Source organism: Leucoraja erinacea, chromosome 16, assembly GCF_028641065.1.
Source record: "Leucoraja erinacea ecotype New England chromosome 16, Leri_hhj_1, whole genome shotgun sequence".
In the NCBI taxonomy this organism is placed as follows: domain Eukaryota; kingdom Metazoa; phylum Chordata; class Chondrichthyes; order Rajiformes; family Rajidae; genus Leucoraja; species Leucoraja erinaceus.
The window spans coordinates 44,652,210-44,673,465 of record NC_073392.1 but is presented as its reverse complement, the minus strand read 5'-3'; the positions used below and the strand labels follow the sequence as shown (position 1 = coordinate 44,673,465).

The 21,256-nt window shown below is 43.4% G+C and overlaps 1 protein-coding gene across 1 annotated transcript in view; it reads left to right on the top strand.

Annotated features, from left to right (window-relative positions):
- Window positions 1-21,256, top strand: part of nek4 (NIMA-related kinase 4) — a 46,545-nt gene that overhangs the window by 16,307 nt on the left and 8,982 nt on the right. The window contains exons 6-12 of the mRNA XM_055648299.1: window positions 4,513-4,618; window positions 7,276-7,692; window positions 9,395-9,451; window positions 11,556-11,693; window positions 14,138-14,290; window positions 16,428-16,494; window positions 16,665-16,780. Of these exons, the coding sequence (XP_055504274.1) occupies window positions 4,513-4,618; window positions 7,276-7,692; window positions 9,395-9,451; window positions 11,556-11,693; window positions 14,138-14,290; window positions 16,428-16,494; window positions 16,665-16,780 (1,054 nt within the window). The remainder of the gene's footprint in view (window positions 1-4,512; window positions 4,619-7,275; window positions 7,693-9,394; window positions 9,452-11,555; window positions 11,694-14,137; window positions 14,291-16,427; window positions 16,495-16,664; window positions 16,781-21,256) is intronic.

Genomic DNA, 21,256 nt, shown 5'->3' with positions numbered 1-21,256 from the left:
GTGTCAACCGGCATCTGCAGTTCCTTCCTTCACATTGGTGTCCTTTTTATCCAGGTGTTACAGGGATGAGTGTAGGGCCAGGGAGATGGCACTTATTATGGTACAAGGTGAATAATGTGTCATAACCAGCCTCTCAAAGCACTTCATGATGGTGGATGTCAGGGCCACTGGACGGTAGTCATTAAGGCCTGAGATCTTGCTTTTCTTTGGCACCGATATGATAGTGGTCGTCTTGAAGTAGGTGGGTACCTCAAAGGGTACTAGGAAGAGATTAAAGATGTCCGTGAATACTCTCGCTAGTTGATCTGCATAGTTCCTAAAGATGTAGCCAGGGGTTCTATCCGGACCAATTTTCCATGGGTTCACCCTCAGGAAGGCCGATCTTACTTGTACAAGAGTGCCCATGGGAGAAGACACGCGTTCTGTTAGCCTTCTGCTCAAAGCGAGCACAGTGCATTAGGGAGAGCTACACTATCATCAGTGCTGCTGCCTGACTTCGTAGCCCGTTACAGTATTCAGGCCTTGCCACGGTCAACGGATGTCCGAATGATGCAAAACCGTGATGTTCAACTAGTGTGGAGCACCAATAAACAAAACAGATGAATTGTTGAATTTTAAGTCTCAAAACTGTGAGATTTGAGTCTGTGGAAATTGTCACCATCCAGTACCATGCTCTGCTTAGATTACATTCTGAATGGTCTATCTATTTCTGATATTAAAATATATTAATGTACCTGATCTCCAGTGTCAACCCGGGTTATGAAGAAAGACTAGAACTAGCTTGTCAGCTGAGCCGAGGAAGGGAAATGAAAACTGTTAGACTGGAATTTTTGAATAAATTAAGTGTATTTGGGGAAAAGGTAACCCTGATGTTAGGAAATTGCCATAGTGATCCTCAAACGAGATAATCAATATACTTTCAGATGGAGTACAGGTGCACAACCTTTTATCCGAAAGACACTTTTCGTAATTCGGAATTTTTCGGCTTTCTGATTGGAGGATTTTTAGCGTAGATTTTAACGGCTGGCTCAGTGGTAGAGTGCTCGGCTCATATCCGCAAGGTCGCGAATTTGCGCCACGATCCCGGCAGTTACTCGATCGCGAGTTTGAGTCTTCAATTTAGTTTTTTCTTGCAGAATAGGAGAGAATAGGGAGGGTTAGGCTGGGATCATTCTCTGCGAGATAATCTTAGTGCGGGAGACGAGTATAGGAGAGGTGTACTGACTGTGTGGGCAGAACTTTGGAAGTGATTGCCCACCATTCTCAAAAGCCGCTGTGTTTCCCTGTCCCTTCAACTCCAGAGGAATCCGCTCCCCGATGGACCGCTACGGCGACAAGTGGCAGCTCGCCCACAGCCCGAGCTGCGCCACCCCAAGAACAAGACGTACCTTGCACACCATCAGCTTCTGCCCGTACGTGTTCCTCTGGAGTTGGAGCGGGGCTGGGCTGGATTTGCTGATCTGGGATCTCCGTGCTTGCAGTGTCTCGCCCTTGCCCCCTCCCTATGCAACTGCAAACAACCCCACTCTCCTGCTCACCTGCAAGCGCGGTACAGTTCCCAGTCTCAGCTCCTGTACAGGGGGGTGGCCGGAGACGTCACAGCCCGAGCTGCGCCTCCTCATCTGCAACCCCAAGAACAAGACGTACCTTGCACACCATCAGCTTCTGTCCCTACGGGAAGCCTGTTTCTCTGGAGTTGGAACGGGGCTGGGCTGCTGCTGGCTGTGGGTCTCTGGGATCTCCGTGCTTGCAGTGGGCCTGGGAGTCGGTGTCCCGTTGGTCCTGACGTCTCCGGTGACTGGCATTGTATGCTGGCATCGCCGACGTGAAGACAGTGCAAAGCCCCCGCGCCGGTGCAATGAGCGGGGAACTGGAGAGGGGAGGGAAGGGGTCACACACATTGCCAGGAAGCAGAGGGGTGTAGGTGGGGTGAAACTGAAGGGAGCGGCAATCTGCTGCTGCCTGCCAGCTGAGTTAAAACGTTCCCACGCAAGACTCACAATACACTGTGTATCGTGAGTCTACCGTGGGAACTTTTTAACTCAGCGGGCAGGCAGCAGCAGATTGTCAATTATTAACCCTCCTGCGCAATACACCCTCACCTCTTTTATGAATGGGGATTTAGTTCCCCTTTCTTCGAGGACCGACCGGAGGTTCCGCTGTCACCTCTGCGGGCCGCCCTCGGTAAACGTCTTCAAGGACCTTTCTTCAAGGACTGAAAAAATGTCCGCTATTCGGAGCTTTTTCGTTATTTGGATCTTCGGATAAAAGGTTGTACACCTGTAGTAGGAATTTAACTCCCTGTTTGAACTGTTGCCGTCAGGCAGATGGTACAGATCTACAAGGACAAGGACGAACAGACTAAAAAACAATTTTTACCCCACTGCTATAAAAGCCCTAAATGTAGCCGCCAAGGAACGCAGGGGCGATACATACTAAGGGACTGTGGTACACTGTGAAATCGACAGAAGGATGGAGGGTTGGGTGTTTATGCGTGCTATTTTCATGATATTTATTTTAGTTGTTTATCTTTTAATATTTTATCTTGTATGTATCGTTAGCTTTTAGAAATGTTTGAATGGTGCACTGACTGGCTGACATTTTTAAATTTCGTTGTACATGGTTCATGTTACAATGACAATAAAGAAACTATTCTATTCTATTCTAAAAAGTACTGGTATTTAACAACCAACCAGATTCAAAATGAGGATATTTCAGTCGTTCCTGTGTGGGTGAACTTCCAAAAGACAATTATCCATTCTTGTCAATAACTACAGTGCCCTCCATAATGTTTGGGACAAAGACCCATCATTTATTTATTTGCTTCTGTACTCCACAATTTGAGATTTATAATAGAAAAAATCACGTGGTTAAAGTACACATTGTCAGATTTAATAAAGGCCATTTTTATACATTTTTGTTTCACCATGTAGAAATTACAGCAGTGTTTATACATAGTCCCCCCATTTCAGGGCACCATAATGTTTGGGACACAGCAATGTAATGTAAATGAAAGTAGTCATGTTTAGTATGTTGTTGCATATCTTTTGCGTGCAATAACTGCTTGAAGTCTGCGATTCATGGACATCACCAGTTGCTGGGTGTCTTCTCTGGTGATGCTCTGCCAGGCCTGTATTGCAGCCATCTTTAGTTTATGATTGTTTTGGGGGCTAGTCCCCTTCGGCTTTCTCTTCAGCATATAAAAGGCATGCTCAATTGGGTTCAGATCGGGTGATTGACTTGGCTACTCAAGAATTGACCATTTATTAGCTTTGAAAAACTTCTTTGTTGCTTTAGCGGTATGTTTGTGATCATTGTCTTGCTGTAGAATGAACCACTGGCCAATGAGTTTTGAGGCATTTGTTTGAACTTGAGCAATTATATCATCAATGAAGATAAGTGAGCCGGTACCTTCAGCAGCCATACATGCCCAGGCCATAACACCCCCACCACCGTGTTTCACACATGAGGTGGTCTGCTTTGGATCTTGGGCAGTTCCTTCTCTCCTCCATACTTTGCTCTTGCCATCACTCTGATATGTTAATCTTCGTCTCATCTGTCCACAAGACCTTTTTCCACAGCTGTGGTTGCTCTTTTAAGTACTTCTTGGCAAACTGTGTAGCCATCCTATTTTTGCAGCTAACCAGTGGTTTGCATCTTGCAGTGTAGCCTCTGTATTTCTGTTCATGAAGTCTTCTGTGGACAGTGGTCATTGACAAATCCACACCTGACTCCTGAAGAGTGTTTCTGATCTGTCGGACATGTGTTTGGGGATTTTTCTTTATTATAGAGAGAATTATTCTGTCATCAGCTGTGGAGGTCTTCCTTGGCCTGCCAGTCCCTTTGTGATTAGTAAGCTCACCAGTGCTCCATTTCTTCTTAATGATGTTCCAAACAGTTCATTTTGGTAACCATATAACCATATAACAATTACAGCACGGAAACAGGCCATCTCGACCCTTCTAGTCCGTGCCGAACCTAAACCTAAGCCTAAGGTTTGGCTGATGTTTTATTCTTGTTTCTCAGTCTCATAATGGCTATTTTGACTTTCATTGGTCAAAGGACAACTTTGGTCCTCATGTTGATAAACAGCCATAAAAGTTTCCAAACGTGATGGAAAGACTGGAGGAAAGACTAGGTGCTGAGAGCTCTCGTATACCTGCATTAAGGAGGCAATTAAACACACCTGCGTAATTACAGACACCTGTGAAGCCATGTGTCCCAAACATTATGGTGCCCTGAAATGGGGGGGACTATGTATAAACACTGCTGTAATTTCTACATGGTGAAACCAAAATGTATAAAAATACCCTTTAATAAAATCTGACAATGTGCACTTTAACCACGTGGTTTTTTCTATTGCAAATCTCAAATTGTGGAGTACAGATTCAAATAAATAAATGATGGGTCTTTGTTCCAAACATTATGGAGGGCACACTGTACCTTGCAATGTGAATAACATTTATTGTCAGTTATTGATATTATTTAGCACTTTTTCTATATATCTTATAGGAAGGCCATAAAAACACGTAAGAAGCCAGCTGCCCCCATTTTAACTTCAAAGTGTAAATCTAGGATCGCTTTGCAGGACCTGGATCCCATCCAAAAGTCTGTAAAGGTCAGCATTCTAAGTCAGTACTGTGTGGTGTTTTGGTAAAGATTTATGGTGTTTTTAAGTTAAATATTTCAGTCATTAATTCCATTATAAGGTGTAACAATATGTTTCCTGCAAAAAAGCAAGGTATTTTTCATTTATGTATTTTGTTCTTATCCTTATTTCCATTCTAAGGGTGTATTGCAATATCACATGTTCCTATCTGATATTAATTTAACAATCCCTCCCAGTTTCTAAGTACCAAACTAAAAGATCTTTACCAATGTTGTTCTGCGCCAGATAGTTAAAAAAAAGAATAACTCAGTATAACAGAGACAAATTATATATATTTTCTAGAAAGACAAACAGGAAAAGGTACACAAAAATGCTGGAGAAACTCAGCGGGTGCAGCAGCATCTATGGAGCAAAGGAAATAGGTAACGTTTCGGGCCGAAACCCTTCTTCAGACTGATAGGGGGTGGCGGGGAGAAGGAAGGAGAAAGGAGGAGGAGGAGCCCGAGGGCTGGGGGATGGGAGGAGACAGCTCGAGGGCTAAGGAAGGGGAGGAGACAGCAAGGGCTAACAAAATTGGGAGAATTCAATGTTCATGCCCGCCGGATGCAGGCTCCCCAAGCGGAATATGAGGTGCTGTTCCTCCAATTTCCGGTGTTGCTCACTCTGGCAATGGAGGAGACCCAGGACAGAGAGGTCGGATTGGGAATGGGAGGGGGAGTTGAAGTGCTGAGCCACCGGGAGGTCAGGTAGATTCTTGCGGACCTCCCGAAACGTTACCTACTTCATTCGCTCCATAGATGCTGCTGCACCCGCTGAGTTTCTCCAGCATTTTTATGTACCTTCGATTTTCCAGCATCTGCAGTTCCTTCTTGAACAACAGGAAAAGGTGTTCCTTACTAAACGATAACCCAAAAATTAGTAATATTCTGTCATAATATCATTGTAATATCAATTAAAATTTCAAACTCCATAACTAAAAACACTGTGTGGACTCCATCAGTTAAAAATAATGTGGCCACCACCTCTAGGATGCAATTAATTAAAAAAAAAACATACCACAATATTGAGATTCTGGGATTGAAAAAGTAAAATTGTGCAGTTCAGAGACAATCTTGGCAGATGGAGTTTGATCCCAACAGTGCAAGGTGATTGAGAAGTCAACTAACGGTAGGACATTTTTGATGTACAGAGGGACCTTTGGATCAAGTCAATTTTTCTTGAAAGAGATAACACAGAAAGGGTGGCAAATAAGACATATAGAATGCTTAGTGATATTTGGAAATCACTGCCAGAGGAGTTGGTGAAATCAGATACAATCACATGTTTAGGAAACATTGAGGAAGGCAAAATATTATTAAAACACAAAAGTATTTGTGCTGCAACACCAGGATAAGTGCTCAACCAAGAAAACCAAGCCCAATGTCAAAATAGTTTCTAAACTACCAATACACACATGCTATAGGACAATAACTACATATTCAGTAATAAGCTATCTACATGTTGGCAAACGCATAAGCTAACTGTTTAACCAAGAAACCCAGTCTTAATACCACATGAGAACCTAAAATGCCTTTAACATAGTTAAACTATTAGACAAGAAAAACTGGGGATGTAGTTGCCATTGGGGTTATCAAGTGGGCACCACACTTACTGGTTTTCGTTGAGTTAGGCATTGAAGATGCAGAACTAATGCAGGCAAATCAGTTTAGTAAATTGGCTATTTTCCATGCTGTACAACTATATGGCTAACAGTAAGAAACTTAACGTGTGATTTACCCAAGTTTAACGGTATATAGAAGCATAGAAAATATGTGCAGGAGGAGGCCATTTGGCCCTTCGAGCCAGTGGTCATGGCTGAACATCCACAATCAGTATCCCGTACCTGCCTTCTCCCCAGTGGTCATGGCTGAACATCCACAATCAGTATCCCGTACCTGCCTCCCACTTTAAATGGCCTCCCATTTATTCTTAGACTGTGGCCCCTGGTTCTGGACTCCCCCAACATTGGGAACATTTTTTCTGCATCTTACTTGTCCAGTCCTTTTATAATTTTATACGTTTCTATAAGATCCCCTCCCATTCTTCTATATTCCAGTGAATACAAGCCCAGTCTTTCCAATCTTTCCTCATATGACAGTCCCGCCATCTCGGGGATTAATCTCATGAACCTACGCTGCTTCAATAGCAAGGTTGTCCTTCCTAAAATTAAGAGACCAAAACTGCACACAATACTCCAGATGTGATCTCACCAGGGCCCTATACAACTGCAGAAGGACCTCTTTACTCAGATCCTCTTGTTATGAAGGCCAACATGCTATTAGCTTTCTTCACTGCCTGCTGTAAAAGAACATCTAGGTCTCGTTGCACTTCCCTTTTTCCTAATCTGGGATAATCATCTGCCTCCTTGTTCTTGCCGCCAAGGTGGATAACCTCAAATTTATCTACATTATACTGCATCTGCCCACTCACTACCTGTCCAAGTGACCCTGCAACCTCCTAGCATCCTCTTCGCAGTTCACAATGCCACCTAGCTTTGTGTCATCTGCAAATTTGCTAGTGCTTAATTCCATCATCTAGATCATTAATATATATTGTATATTTAACAGTTATCTGATAAAATGCTTAATTTTGTATAATATTAAATATATTTGTTGCTCATGTTCTAGAAGGAAGAAAAAGAATCTAAGAAGAGCAAACCAAATTATGTTAGCTATAACAATCAACCAGAAGATAATTCTTCAATTACTTCTCACCAAGCTTTGAACAGTTTTAGTGACTCTCTCGCTACTATAAGCAAGGTACACATTGATGGTGTAGATATACCTGAAAGAAGAAACTCAAATTCGGGCAAATTGATGATGGATGAACCTGCACCACATTTACATAACGGCCTTAATGCAGTACCCTACGAACTTGATGCCGCTGCTCAGGGTGATAATATTGGACTACACAATGGTGTAATGATGGAAGGAACAGTTGAAAAGTCTCATAATCAGATCTTAGATGAACTTTTGGATGGAAAGGACGATACTTTTAAACTCCTTCAGCCTATTTTTAAGGAAGAACACTCACCTGAGGTGCAGGTAGGAAAAGTAATATGTCAGAAAACTTGATGTTGTTTGTTTTGTTGATGAAGCTGCATACACAAATTGTATTTGCAATTTTATTAATGAAAAGTGACCAATATTTTCTATTTAATTGCATGTCTATAAATAGCATGATGGCGGCGCTGCCTTAGCAGCTGCGGCTCGCCTGCAGTCCGTCTGTTTTTTTCGTTTTTTTGTTGTTCTTTTGTCCTGGTTTAGTTAATTTTTGGTTTATTAGGTTGTGTATGTGTGTGGGTGGGGGGGAGAAACATGTTTTTGGTCTCTTCCTTTGGTGGGATGCGAGTTCTCTTGTCGTATCCCCCGTCTCCGTCTCTGCCTGCGCCGAGGCCTAACAGCGAAGCTGGCGGCCTCGGAGCTGGTGCAGCGGCAGCGGCGACCCGGCCTCGGAGCTGGTGCAGCGGCAGCGGAGACCCGGCCTCGGAGCTGGGGTAGCGGCAGCGGCAACCCGGGCTCGGAACTGGGGCAGCGGCAGCGGAGACCCGGCGTCGGAACTGGGGCAGCGGCAGCGGCGACCCGGCGTCGGAACTGGGGCAGTGTTCTGGCGGCAGCGGCCACCGACCCGACCGCGGGCCCATTGGACGACATCGTCGGGAGCTCGCAGGTCACAGGTTGGTGACCTGTTCTCCGGAGCTCCCGCAACAACAGCTGCGTCTGCTGGACTGGAGGGCTGCAGCTTCGGCAGCTTTGACCACCCCGGGCCGCGGAGTTGAACCGGCCCGTTCACGGAGCTCAGATTCAGCCGCGGGACTGACATTACTTACCATCGCCCAGCGGGGTCACAACATCTGATGCCTGGATCGCCTCAGCGCAGAGGGAGAATAAGAAGGGAAGAGACAAAGACTTAAGACTTTTGCCTTCCATCACAGTGAGGAGGTACCTGGTGAACTCAGTGGTGGATGTTAATTTGTGTTTATTGTGTGTTTTTGTCATTTTTACTATATATAGGACTGCAAGGCAACAAAATTTTCGTTCAGGCCTTTATGGTCTGAATGACAATAAAGGCTACTTTGACTTTGACTTTGAAATGCAATATAACAAACGTTATCAATTATGTATTTAAGTCTCAGATAAAGCAGCAAATATTTTCCGATAACCACTGCTCCAAACAATACTTGCAAGTAATAAGGATTACACTCATTGTGACTGCTTAAAAGAACAATAGGCACAAATAAAGCTTGTTTCACTCTTTATTTTAAGGAGAATGCAAATGATTTATTAATAAATAAAGTAGATTGCTAATTTCTGTGGGAAACAACCAAACATCCACATTATGGTGCTTGGCTAAGTTCATTCTGAAGTATCTCTGACAACTAATTCATCACAAATAAAGGTAATTATGGCAATCTTAATATGACTGTGGCGAGTGAAGGGACTGCAGATGCTGGAATCTTGAGCAAAAATCAAATTGAAGGAACTCTGTGATTCAGCACCTGTGGAAGAACAGACTGTTTCAGATTGTGACTCTTCTTCAGGTCCAAATCTGAAATATTGTCTGTCCCATTTCCTTCATGGGTGCTGCCTGACCTGCTAAGTTCCTTCAGCAGTTTGTTCTTTGTTCAGAATTAAGACGGTCTTGCAGAATCTTGAATAAAGGGAATATGGCACTGGTATTCAGTGAATCCAAAATGATAGTGACTGTCTATATATAACAATGTATATGTTCATTTTATTGTTGCAGGTGAATTTTGAATCTACAGAAAAACTTCTGCAACCATTTGAAGCAGTTAAAATAACAGTGAGTATTCAGAAGCGCTTGTTAATTAAACATAAATTATGTTTCAAGCATGCAACTTTATAATTTCTGATAAAAGATAATTCATATAAGTACATAAAATATTCAGCAACAAAATAGGGTCCCCAGCCAATTGTGCCAAGCTGACAATGAAATTCCTCTCACTCTCTTCGTAGTCCTTTTACAATCTTGTGATACAAAAGTTTAATTTGTAGTCTGTTACTACTGGATTAACAGCATACATTTTAATCCATGTAAATTAATGGATATCAATTAAGAGTTAGCTTTCTATTTGCTTCATTCAATAATCCAGACTTAATAATAGCTTACAAAAATCCAACCACAATTTTTCACAGAAATAGGTCTACAATAGGTCTACAAATCAGATATTATTGGCATTGACTCCTAAATATCTGCACACTCCCATAAGAACATAATAATAATAATAATAATAAAATTTATTTATGGGCGCCTTTCAAGAGTCTCAAGGACACCTTACAAAAATTAAGCAGGTAGAGGAAAAACATGTAAGGGGAATGAAATAAATAGTAGAGACATGACTAGTACACAAAGTAAAGACAGAATTCAATACAAAACACAATAATAAGGCAATTAATGCACAGATGAAAAGGGAGGGGGACGTGGGGCTAAGGATAGGCAGAGGTGAAGAGATGGGTCTTGAGGCGGGACTGGAAGATGGTGAGAGACACAGAATTGCGGCTCAGTTGGGGGAGGGAGTTCCAGAGCCTGTGAGCTGCCCTGGAGAAGGCTCTGTCCTCTAAACTGCGGAGGTTGGACTTGTGGATGGAGAGGAGACCGGCAGATGTGGATCTGAGGGACCGTGAGGGTTGGTAGGGGGAGAGGAGGTCAGTGAGATATGTGGGGGCCAGATGGTGGAGGGCTTTGTAGGTGAGGATCAGGATTTTGTAGGTGATCCGGTGGGAGATGGGAAGCCAGTGAAGTTGTTTGAGGACTGGAGTGATGTGATGCCAGGATTTGGTGTGGGTGATGAGTCGGGCGGCTGCGTTCTGGACCAGTTGGAGTCGGTTGATGTAGGTGGAGCTGATGCCAAGGAGAAGTGAGTTGCAATAGTCCAGTCGGGAGGAGATGAAGGCATAGATGAGTCTTTCAGCAGCGGGAGGTGTGAGAGAGGGTCTGAGTTTGGCGACATAAGACAGAGAGAAGCCAGAGTAGGTCATTCAGCCACTGAATTCAACATGGCTGATCTTCAATCTCAGTTATTTTACTCCCTTTTCATTATTACTCCCTTTTCATTCCGGTGCCTCAGGTCAGCGGATCAGCTGCTCCTTGAGGTACCAAGGTCTAAGCGGAAGCTCAGAGGGGATAGAGCCTTTTCTGTTGCTGCCCTGGCACTCTGGAACACCTTGCCGCTGCAGATCAGACAGGCCCCTTCACTGTCCATCTTTAAATCCTCCCTAAAAACTCACTTTTATTCACTGGCTGAGACATTGTTCCTGTTTTAGTGCTTTTAATGTCTTTTAATTTTTACTGTTTTTATAGTCCTGTCGTCTTAATGGTTTTAGTAGTTTGTAATAACTTTTTGTTGACTTCCCATGTACAGCACTTTGTGGTAACTGATGTTGTCTAAAAGCGCTTTATAAATAAAATTATTATTATTATTATCCCTTAATCCCTTTGATGTCGAGATTAGTCAGTCTCCGCTCTGTATGTTATTAATGATTACATAAACGGTAGAGACTTCATTAATGACTGAGTCTAAATACAGAGTAAATATTATAATCTGCTCTTTAAATGTTAATAAATGCACATGGATTACATTTTAGGAGACTTTGTTGAATTTTGCAACCAATCTTGGTGACCTAAGATAAATATTTTTATATTGTCCAAAATTAATTGGTAAAGGTAACATAGTTAAGTATCCAACCCTTAAAGCATTAATATGAAATAAACAACTAAAATATTAGAATTCATAAAATCTGTGAGATTTTATTTATATCTTAACACGTACATGTTGTCATGATGGAATCAGCATTCCACATGAATGATGTAGCCCTTATGCAGTTTGTTAAGGTTCAATGTACACTGAACTGTTCTTCACAAGTATTGACATAATTTTGTAATTCAGGAGGACTTTTCTGAAAAAGTTAAAAAGCAAAGTGAAGAAGATCCTATGCCTTTCCCACCACATTGTTCCTCATCTGAGCCCTCAGTTTCACGACAATACCGGCAAGAGGAAAATTACTTCAAGAGGAAAACTGAAAAGGTTAGCAGATAAACACGAGTAGACTTGGCAATATTTAATTTGCCTACCTCAAAACAGCTATCTGCATTGTGCAGTAACTATTTTATTGCAGTTATTGTTTCTTCGCACACAAATTGATGGTATACAAGTAGATCTATCTCAATGCATAACGATAATTAGAGAAAACATGATTGATGAACACTATTTGTATTACACAGGCCACATTGTGATTTTGAATAGAAACTAGAGAACCATTTAAAAGTTACTTTGGAAACTGCTGAACAGATAAAAAAGACTGGAAAAAAGTCTGGGGAAAAGACACAACCTCCATACGGAGATCAGACACCATTGCCTGTAGAACGCAGGCTGCCTGTTTCATCGCAGGTGGCCATTGAAGTCACATTTTTTTTTAATCAAAATATTTGTTATTTAGTTTTCAGGACATAACAAAGTGCAAAGTTGTCCATTTGTTACAGACAGAGTGTACGGAAATAATAAATAAAAAACAACTTATGCCAACATATAACAAGACAACAACAATAAAAGAAAAATGAGATACCAAAAATAATCCCTCCCCAGTCACTGCCAGTGAGCATAGAAACATAGAAAAAATAAAAAATAGGTGCAGGAGTAGGCCATTCGGTCCTTCGAGTCTGCACCGCCATTCGATATGATCATGGCTGATCATCCAACTCAGTATCCCATCCATGCCTTCTCTCCATGCCCCCTGATCCCTATTAGCCACAAGGGCCACATCTAACTCCCTCTTAAATATAGCCAATGAACTGGCCTCAACTACCTTCTGTGGCAGTGAATTCCACAGATTCACCACTGTGTAAAAAATGATTTTCTCATCTCGGTCCTAAAAGACTTCCCTCTTATCCTTAAACTGTGACCCCTAGTTCTGGACTTACCCAACATCGGGAGTAATCTTCCTGCATCTAGCCTGTCCAGCCCCTTAAGAATTTTGTACGTTTCTATACGATCCCCCCTCAATCTTCTAAATTCTAACGTGTACAAGCCGAGTCTATCCTGTCTTTCTTCATATGAAAGTCCTGCCATCCCAGGAATCAGTCTGGTGAACTTTCTCTGTACTCCCTCTATGGCAAGAACGTCTTTCCTCAGATTAGGAGACCAAAACTGTACGCAATACTCCAGGTGTGGTCTCACCAAGACCCTGTACAACTGCAGTAGAACCTCCCTGTTCTTATATTCAAATCCTTTTGCTATGAGCATATGCAAATATCAGCCTGTCACAACAATAATCCACGATAAATGAATGGGTAGACTGTTAAGCTGTTAAACTGTACTTGATGATCAAGCGTTTACAAAGCCTGGAATGCATTTAAAAAAAGGTCCCCACGCTTTCTGAAACCTTTCATTTGAATGTTGAAGTGTGTACCTGATTTTCTCGAGCTTTAGGCAGGACATAATATCTGTCAGCCATTGTGTATGAGTTTATCTGCAGTTAATCTAACCTCCTCACCAGTGACCCCAAAAAGAGCGATTAGAGGCTTTGGTTCCAATTTGATGTTTAACACCTGGGATAATGTATGAAAGACCTCTAGCCAGAACATATGGATAAGAGAGGCTTCAGAAATTTTACATTTAACACAGAATGGACTAACCTCAGGGAAAATAGTAGATAATTTGGCTTTTGAGATATGAGCCCTATTTACCACTTTGAATTGAATCAGGCAGTGACGAGCACATAGAGAGGTGGAATTAACCAGTTTAAGAATGGAACTCCATGTATCTTCCGAGAGAGAGAAGCCCAAAACTTCCTCCCATGCTGCCTTGAGCTTGTCCATGCGCCTTAGATCCAACATCCTGCCATATAAAGCTGAGACAAGTCTATTCTGAGATGGGTTTAAAGAAAGAACTGTATCAACAAGGGTTGTGTCTGTTGTTATAGGAGAGCTGGGCAGTTTATAGAACACATAATGTCTTGTTTGCAGGTATCGGGAAAAAAACTGACTTTGTAAGATTGAATTTGTTGTTTAATTGTTCACATGATGCTACAGTGTTACCGATAAACAGGTCCTTGAAGCGCACATGGTGGCCATTGAAGTGGACAAGCAGTCACTTCTATTGACATTTGTGCCGTGCTCCCAGTTAAGCGCTGTAACACACAATCATTTGTATTTTTAGCTTCCAGTAACAAAAATACACTTAGCAATTAAAAAAACCTCTGACAATCCAGCAGAAAAAATAACCTTGTTATTGAGAGTCTGAAACTTTAGCCACTGTACCTCCTTTCCCCTTATTAGCACAATTGAATTTATAATGTTTTATAATGCGAGGTTTTGTTAAGAATCCCACTATTGCATTAGAGCATGTTGTGTAGGAAACTCGTTTTTTCTCCAACTGGAGACATTTAGTAAACAAAATAACCTTGAGTATTTTTCTTACTGCTAAAATAATATTATTTTTAACTGGGTATAAAATCTGTATCACTGTTTCAGGGAAAAGCTTCAGCTCCGAGACAATTGCCTTCTCCACCGTGTAATATAACTGAGGTTCGTGAAAAGAAGCAACACCACAGCTCTGATAAAACCTTCAGTAGCGCTTCCATATCAGTGTCCAATTCAAAGGATAGCGAGACTGGAGCTTCACAGGTTTGTTTGTTCCTTTTTCTGTTGGTGATTTTCTGTAATTTCTGTCAAAATTACTTTAATTAGACCTTCCAAGTAGCCAAGATGAAGAAATTAACCAGGACAAAATTCACGTGTTGTTAGAAATTAAAGAAAGAACTGACAATCTTGTGTGTTTCCAAAAACAAAAATATGTTTGAAGACACAAGGAGCTACAATCATTATTTTTAAATGGATATAAAATCTGTTTCGGGGAAAGGCTTCAGCCCTGAGACAAATAGCTTCACTACCTTGTAATATAACCATGGTTCATGAAAAGAAGAACAGCAGTTCTGATAAAATCTTCAGGTACAAATAAAAAACACAAAATGTTGAAGTAACTTGGCGGGTCAGGCAGCATCTGTGGAGGGAATGGACTGTGGCATTCTGGGCAGGGACCCTTCTCACTGAAAAAGGATCCTGACCCAAAATGTTGTCTGTCCATGACCTCTGCAGTTGCTGCCTAACATGCTAAATTACTTCAACACGTCTGTTTTTATTGAAAATATGTATTTTATAGCTTATAAACTACACTTCTTCCCACCCTGCTTCCTGTAAGGACTCCATCCCCCACTCCCAATTCCTCCGTCTGCGCCGCATCTGCTCCACGGATGAGGCGTTCCACACCAGGACACCTGAAATGTCCTCATTATTTAGGGAACGGGGGTTCCCCTCCTCCACAATAGATGAGGCTCGCACCAGGGTCTCTTCCATACCCCGCAACACTGCTCTCTCTCCCCACCCCCCCACTCGCAACAAGGGAAGAGTCCCCCTAGTCCTCACCTTTCACCCCACCAGCCGTCACATAAAAAAGGTAATCCTCCGTCAGTTTCGCCACCTCCAACGTGACCCCACCACTCGCCACACCTTCCAATCTCCCCCCATATCTGCCTTCCGCAAAGACTGCTCCCTCCATAACTCCCTTGTCAATTCTTCCCTTCCCTCTCGTACCACCCCCTCCCCGGGCACTTTCCCTTGCAACCGCAAGAGATGCAACACTTGTCCCTTTACCTCCCCCCTCGACTCCGTTCAAGGACCCAAGCAATCGTTCCAGGTGCGACAGAGGTTTACCTGCATCTCCTCCAACCTCATCTATTGCATCCGCTGCTCTAGATGTCAGCAGATCTATATCGGTGAGACCAAGCGGAGGTTGGTCCCTCCCACTCCCCCTCCCACTCCGTCTCCGACCTCTCTGTCCTGGGTCTCCTCCATGGCCACAGCGAGCAGCACCGGAAATTGGAGGAACAGCACCTCATATTCCGTTTGGGGAGTCTGCATCCTAGGGGCATGAACATCGAATTCTCCCAATTTTGTTAGTCCCTGCTGTCTCCTCCCATCCCCCAGCCTTCGGGCTCCTCCTCCTTTTTTTTTCCTTTCTTGTCCCCGCCCCCGATCAGTCTGAAGAAGGGTTTCGGCCCGAAACGTTGCCTATTTCCTTCGCTCCATAGATGCTGCTGCACCCGCTGAGTTTCTCCAGCTTTTTTGTGTACCTTGTATTTTATAGCTGTTCCTCCTTGAGATGGCTGACATGGTATCAGAGTGGGCTGGTCCATTTTCTTTGAGAAAACTACACATGAAGGAAATTAAAAAAAAACATGAGCAAAATTATTTCTAGGTCGGACCGGTGATGGAAATAGGACTGGTTACATAAAAAATAAGGGAGTTAGTTATTTGAATTATGTTAAGAGATGTAGTCATCCCTAGCCTGGGGTGGGAGATTGCAACCTTTGCGTGGTCTGCCCTGTTTCGACTAATGGGATGCTGTGCATGCCATACGCAAGTAGAAAAAGATCCCTAGCCTACTCCTGGTCATTCTAAACTGACTTTTTCCTTCACGCCATCTAGACTCACAAACAAGTATTGCACAGAGATTCAAATTAGGGTTGTTTACACTTAAATTGACTTCTGTCGCATAGTATTCATAACTGTAAAACAGGAAAGGGGAAATACCATTTTATTCTGAAAACCAGTGGGAGAAAAAAAATGGATGTGTTGATGAAATTATCGTTAATGTTTCAATGTTTGGTGATTTAAAAAAAAAATTAAAACAGGGCAAATAAACAGGAGAAGCAATGGATTGTTACAAAGTATTTAAAAATGTTATTCTCTTTATGCACCTTAGGACCGTCCATTATCAGCCAGAGAACGAAGGAGATTAAAACAATCTCAAGAAGAGTTTCCTTATTCAGGTATTCAATAGAATCTCTTTAATTTGGAATTTTTCTTTTCTTTTTCATCTTTGAAGATATTAATTCCTCGCACAATACAACACTTGCTCGTGTAAACATGCAGTATAAAGCTTTATTAACTCAGATTTATAAAATTCCACTGATACTAATAGTGTGGATTTTGCCACCAGTGTCCACATCAAGAAGAAACTCGCATTGTGTAGCTTTAGAATCAAACTCTTACGAAGAGAACCAAAATGTGAAGGTTAACCGATCCTTATCAGATGCTGCAATTCATCGAGGAAAGGTAATGATTTGTTCATTACAAAATATTGTAGCAGGAGCAGGTGTATATTGCCAATATCTGTAACCTTATAGCTTAGCATATTCCTCACTCTACCATTACTATCAAACCATAGCTTCAAAAAACACTATGCTGGAGTAACTCCATGTATTGATGTATTCTAGAGAGAATTAGATATAGCTCTTAGGGCTAAGGAAATCAAGGGATATGGGAAGAAAGCAGGAACGGGGTACTGATTTTGGATGATCAGCCATGATCACATTGAATGGTGGTGCTGGCTCGAAGGGCCAAATGGCCTACTCCTGCACCTATTTTCTGTGTTTCTATGCGGGTCAGACAGAAGCTCTGCAGGACATGGACAGACAACGTTTCTGGTTGGGTCCCTTTTGCAGACTGATTATAGTAGAGGGGAGATAGCTGGAAGAGAGTGGGAGCAGGACAAAGCCTGGCAAATGATAGGTGGATAAGTGAAGCGGTTGACTGGCAGATTGGTGCTCAAGCCAGAGATGAAAAGGAACCAAGGGATAGAAACCATATAACAATTACAGCACGGAAACAGGCCATCTCGGCCCTACAAGTCCGTGCCGAACAAATGTTTTTTTTTTTCCCTTAGTCCCACCTGCCTGCACTCATACCATAACCCTCCATTCCCTTCTCATCCATATGCCTATCCAATTTATTTTTAAATGATACCAACGAACCTGCCTCCACCACTTCCACTGGAAGCTCATTCCACACCGCTACCACTCTCTGAGTAAACAAGTTCCCCCTCATGTTACCCCTAAACTTCTGTCCCTTAATTCTGAAGTCATGTCCTCTTGTTTGAATCTTCCCTACTCTCAAAGGGAAAAGCTTGTCCACATCAACTCTGTCTATCCCTCTCATCATTTTAAAGACCTCTATCAAGTACCCCCTTAACCTTCTAATAATCGAAACATAGAAAATAGGTTCAGGAGTAGGCTATTCGACCCTTCGAGCCTGCACCGCCATTCAATATGATCATGGCTGATCATCCAACTCAGTACCCTGTACCTGCCTTCTCTCCATATCCCCTGATCCCTTTAGCCACAAGGGCCGCATCTAACTCCCTCTTAAATATAGCCAACGAACTGGCCTCAACTACCTTCTGTGGCAGAGAATTCCAGAGATTCGCCACTCTCTGTGTGAAAAATGTTTTCCTCATCTCGGTCCTAAATGATTTCCTCCTTATCCTTAAACTGTAACCCCTTGTTCTGGACTTCCCCAACATCGGAAACAATCTTCCTGCATCTAGCCTGTCCAACCCCTTAAGAATTTTGTACGTTTCTATAAGATCCCCCCTCAACCTTCTAAAAATCTAGCGAGTACAAGCCGAGTCTATCCAGTCTTTCTTCATATGAAAGTCCTGACATCCCAGGAATCAGTCTGGTGAACCTTCTCTGTACTCCCTCTATGGCAAGAATGTCTTTCCTCAGATTAGGAGACCAAAACTGTACATAATACTCCAGGTGTGGTTTCACCAAGACCCTGTACAACTGCAGGAGAACCTCCCTGCTCCTATACTCAAATCCTTTTGCTATGAATAAGGAGTGAAGAGGCATGAAATGTGAGGCCAGAGGAAGGGATGTATAAGGAAAGGGACAGCAGGGAGGGGAAAGGGGTGTTGGATAGTTGGGGCACAGAGATAAGAGGGAGAAGCAAAAAATAGGGGGGGGGTGGTGTTAGGTTAAATGGGGGAATTCATTGTTCATAATATTGGGTTGTAAGCTACCCAAGCAGAATATGAGGTGCTGTTCCGACAGTATTTGTGGGGCCTCACACTGGCAATGGAGGACAACCAGGACAGAAAGATCGTTATGGAAATGGGAAGAGGAGTTAAAATGATCCAGCAGGCCTTGGTAAACCGAGCGCAAGTGTTCAATAAATGGTCGCCTAGTCTACGCTCGGTCTTGCCAATGTAAAGGAGGCCACATTGCGAGCAGTAGACAAAGTTGGAGGAGATGCATGTGAACCTCTGACTCACCTGGAAGGCCTGCTGGTTCCCCTGGATGGATACGAGGGTGGAGATGTCGGGACAAATTCCATCTCCTGCGATTGCTGGGGAAAGATCCTGGGGAAGGAGTGATTTGGGTAAGAAGATATGAGTGAACCAAGGAGTTGCGGAGGAAGTGGCCTTTGCGGAAACTGATCGGGATGGGAAGATGTGACTGGGATTGTGTTGAATGTGACGGAAATCTTGAAGAATGATGTGTTGAATACCGAAGCTGGTGGGGTGGGATTAAGGACCAGAGGTTCTCTATTCTTGTTCCATCTGAGGGAAGGGGGAGCAAGAGCAGGACAAAGAGGAGACGCGAGGGAGGGATCCATCTACGACAGCAAGGGGAAAACCATGTTTACTAAAGAAAGAGGACATCTCGGATGTTCTGCAGTGTAAAGCCTCATCTTGGGAGGATACACATGTCCCTACACCTCATCCCTCCAGGGCCCCCAGCCGCCCTTACAGGTGTGTTGACATGCACCTCCTTCAAGGAAGTTCCTGGCAAGCAGTGGGCCGGGACACTCCCGGCAAGTAGGCCCTACTCGCCCGACGTCAGAGGAGGACCCGCCCGGTAGCCTGACTCTCCCACTGCGGTGGGACTGAGAACCCGCCCGAAGGCTTGTTGGTCAGCGGGACTGGGAGCCGACTCGAAGGCTCGTCGGAGTCCATGTGAAGGCTCACAGTCGACGGGGCCTCGCCCGGAGGCTTTTCGGAGTCCACCTGAAGGCCCACGGTCAGCGGGACCGGGGATCCATGCAAAGGCTTGGCAGATGGCGTAACCGGGAGGGTGATAGAGAAGTTGGACGTGAGGAGCAAGGAGGGTGAACCGGGGTAATGCCACCAGCGCTTTCAAGGACGGCTGCAGGAGGCACCTCTGGGACACAAAGGTGGCCGGACGATAAGAGGACATGGACGTCGGTTCGCAGGAACTGCTCCAGTACATTGAGCACGCGGGCCCAACGGACTTTGGACTTTGAACAATGGCGGCACCTGCATGTGTAATATATGCAAAATGAATTTCACACTGCAGTTGTATATATGATAAATAAAGCACTATTGACTATTGAACTCATCTATAGCATTCGGTGCTCCCAATGACCTCCCTTACATCAGCAAGTCCATGCGTAGATTAGGTGACTGAATTCTGTCCTCAAAGCCTGCTGGATCTCCTGTTTGCTAATCATTTAAATTCTTCTCTCCATTCCATACTGACGTTTCTGCCCTGGGCCTCCTACAATGACAGAATAAGGCCACATGCAAACTTGGACGATTTTGTCTCTTCCTTTCCCCCATTCCTCCCTCCTCCGCCCTCTCCTCTTCCACCTATTCAGATCAGTTTAATTTATTGTCACGTGTACCGAGAGGTACAATGAAAAGCTTTTTGTTGCGTGCTAACTAGTCAGCAGAAAGGCAATGCATGATTACAGTCGATCCAAGATCAATCGATATCTTTGCAAGAGAGAGTTAGATTTGGCTCTTAGGGCTAAAGGAATCAAGGAATATGGAGAAAAAACAGGAATGGTTTACTGATTTTAGATGATTAGCCATGATCATATTGAATGGCGGTGCTGGCTCGAAGGGACGAATGGTCTACTCCTGCACCTATTTGTTAAGTTTCTATGATCCATTTGCAGTGTATAGATAGATACATGATAAGGGAATAACATTTAGTACCAGGTAAAGCCAGCAAAGTCCAATCAAGGTTAGCCTGAGGGACATCAGAGGGAGATAGTAGTTCTGCACTGCTCTCTGGTTGTGGTAGGATAGTTTAGTTGCTTAATAACAGCTGGGAAGAAACTGTCCCCGAATCTGCTGGTGCGCGTTTTCACACTTCTATACCTTTTGCCTGATGGGAGAGGGGAGAAGAGGGAGTGGCCAGGGTGCGACTCATCCTTAATTATGGCTCTGGCAGCTTGAGGTATAAATGGAGTCAATAGAACCCCTTCCTCTGACCTCACATTTTACTCCTCTTCCCTCCCAGCCTTTTGACTCCTTTTCATCTCTGGCTTTTGTCACCCATCTGCCAGCCAGCCCCCTCACCTATAGCCACCTATGGCTTGTCAGTCTTTGTCCCTCCCCCACCTCTCTTCCAGCTTTCTCTCCCCATTACAATCACTGAAGAAGGGTCCTGATCTGAAACAACACCTATCCATGTCCTACAGGTATGCTGTCTGACCCGCTGAGTTACCTCAGAATTTTTTGCTCGAGATTCCTGTGTCGACAGAAATTATTTCAGAGTTTGTTTTGTAAACATCACTCAATATCTGTGACTAACTAATGGACATTTTAACTACAAACTAAAATCAAACTTCATATCATTTCTGATAACCAAATCATTTGAATTGCTTGTCTCAGCAGCATCAATCATGCAGCTTTGCTTCCCCTCACTCATTCAGCTCACTCAAGCAGGTACGGGATACTGAGTTGGATGATCAGCCATGATCATATTGAATGGCGGTGCA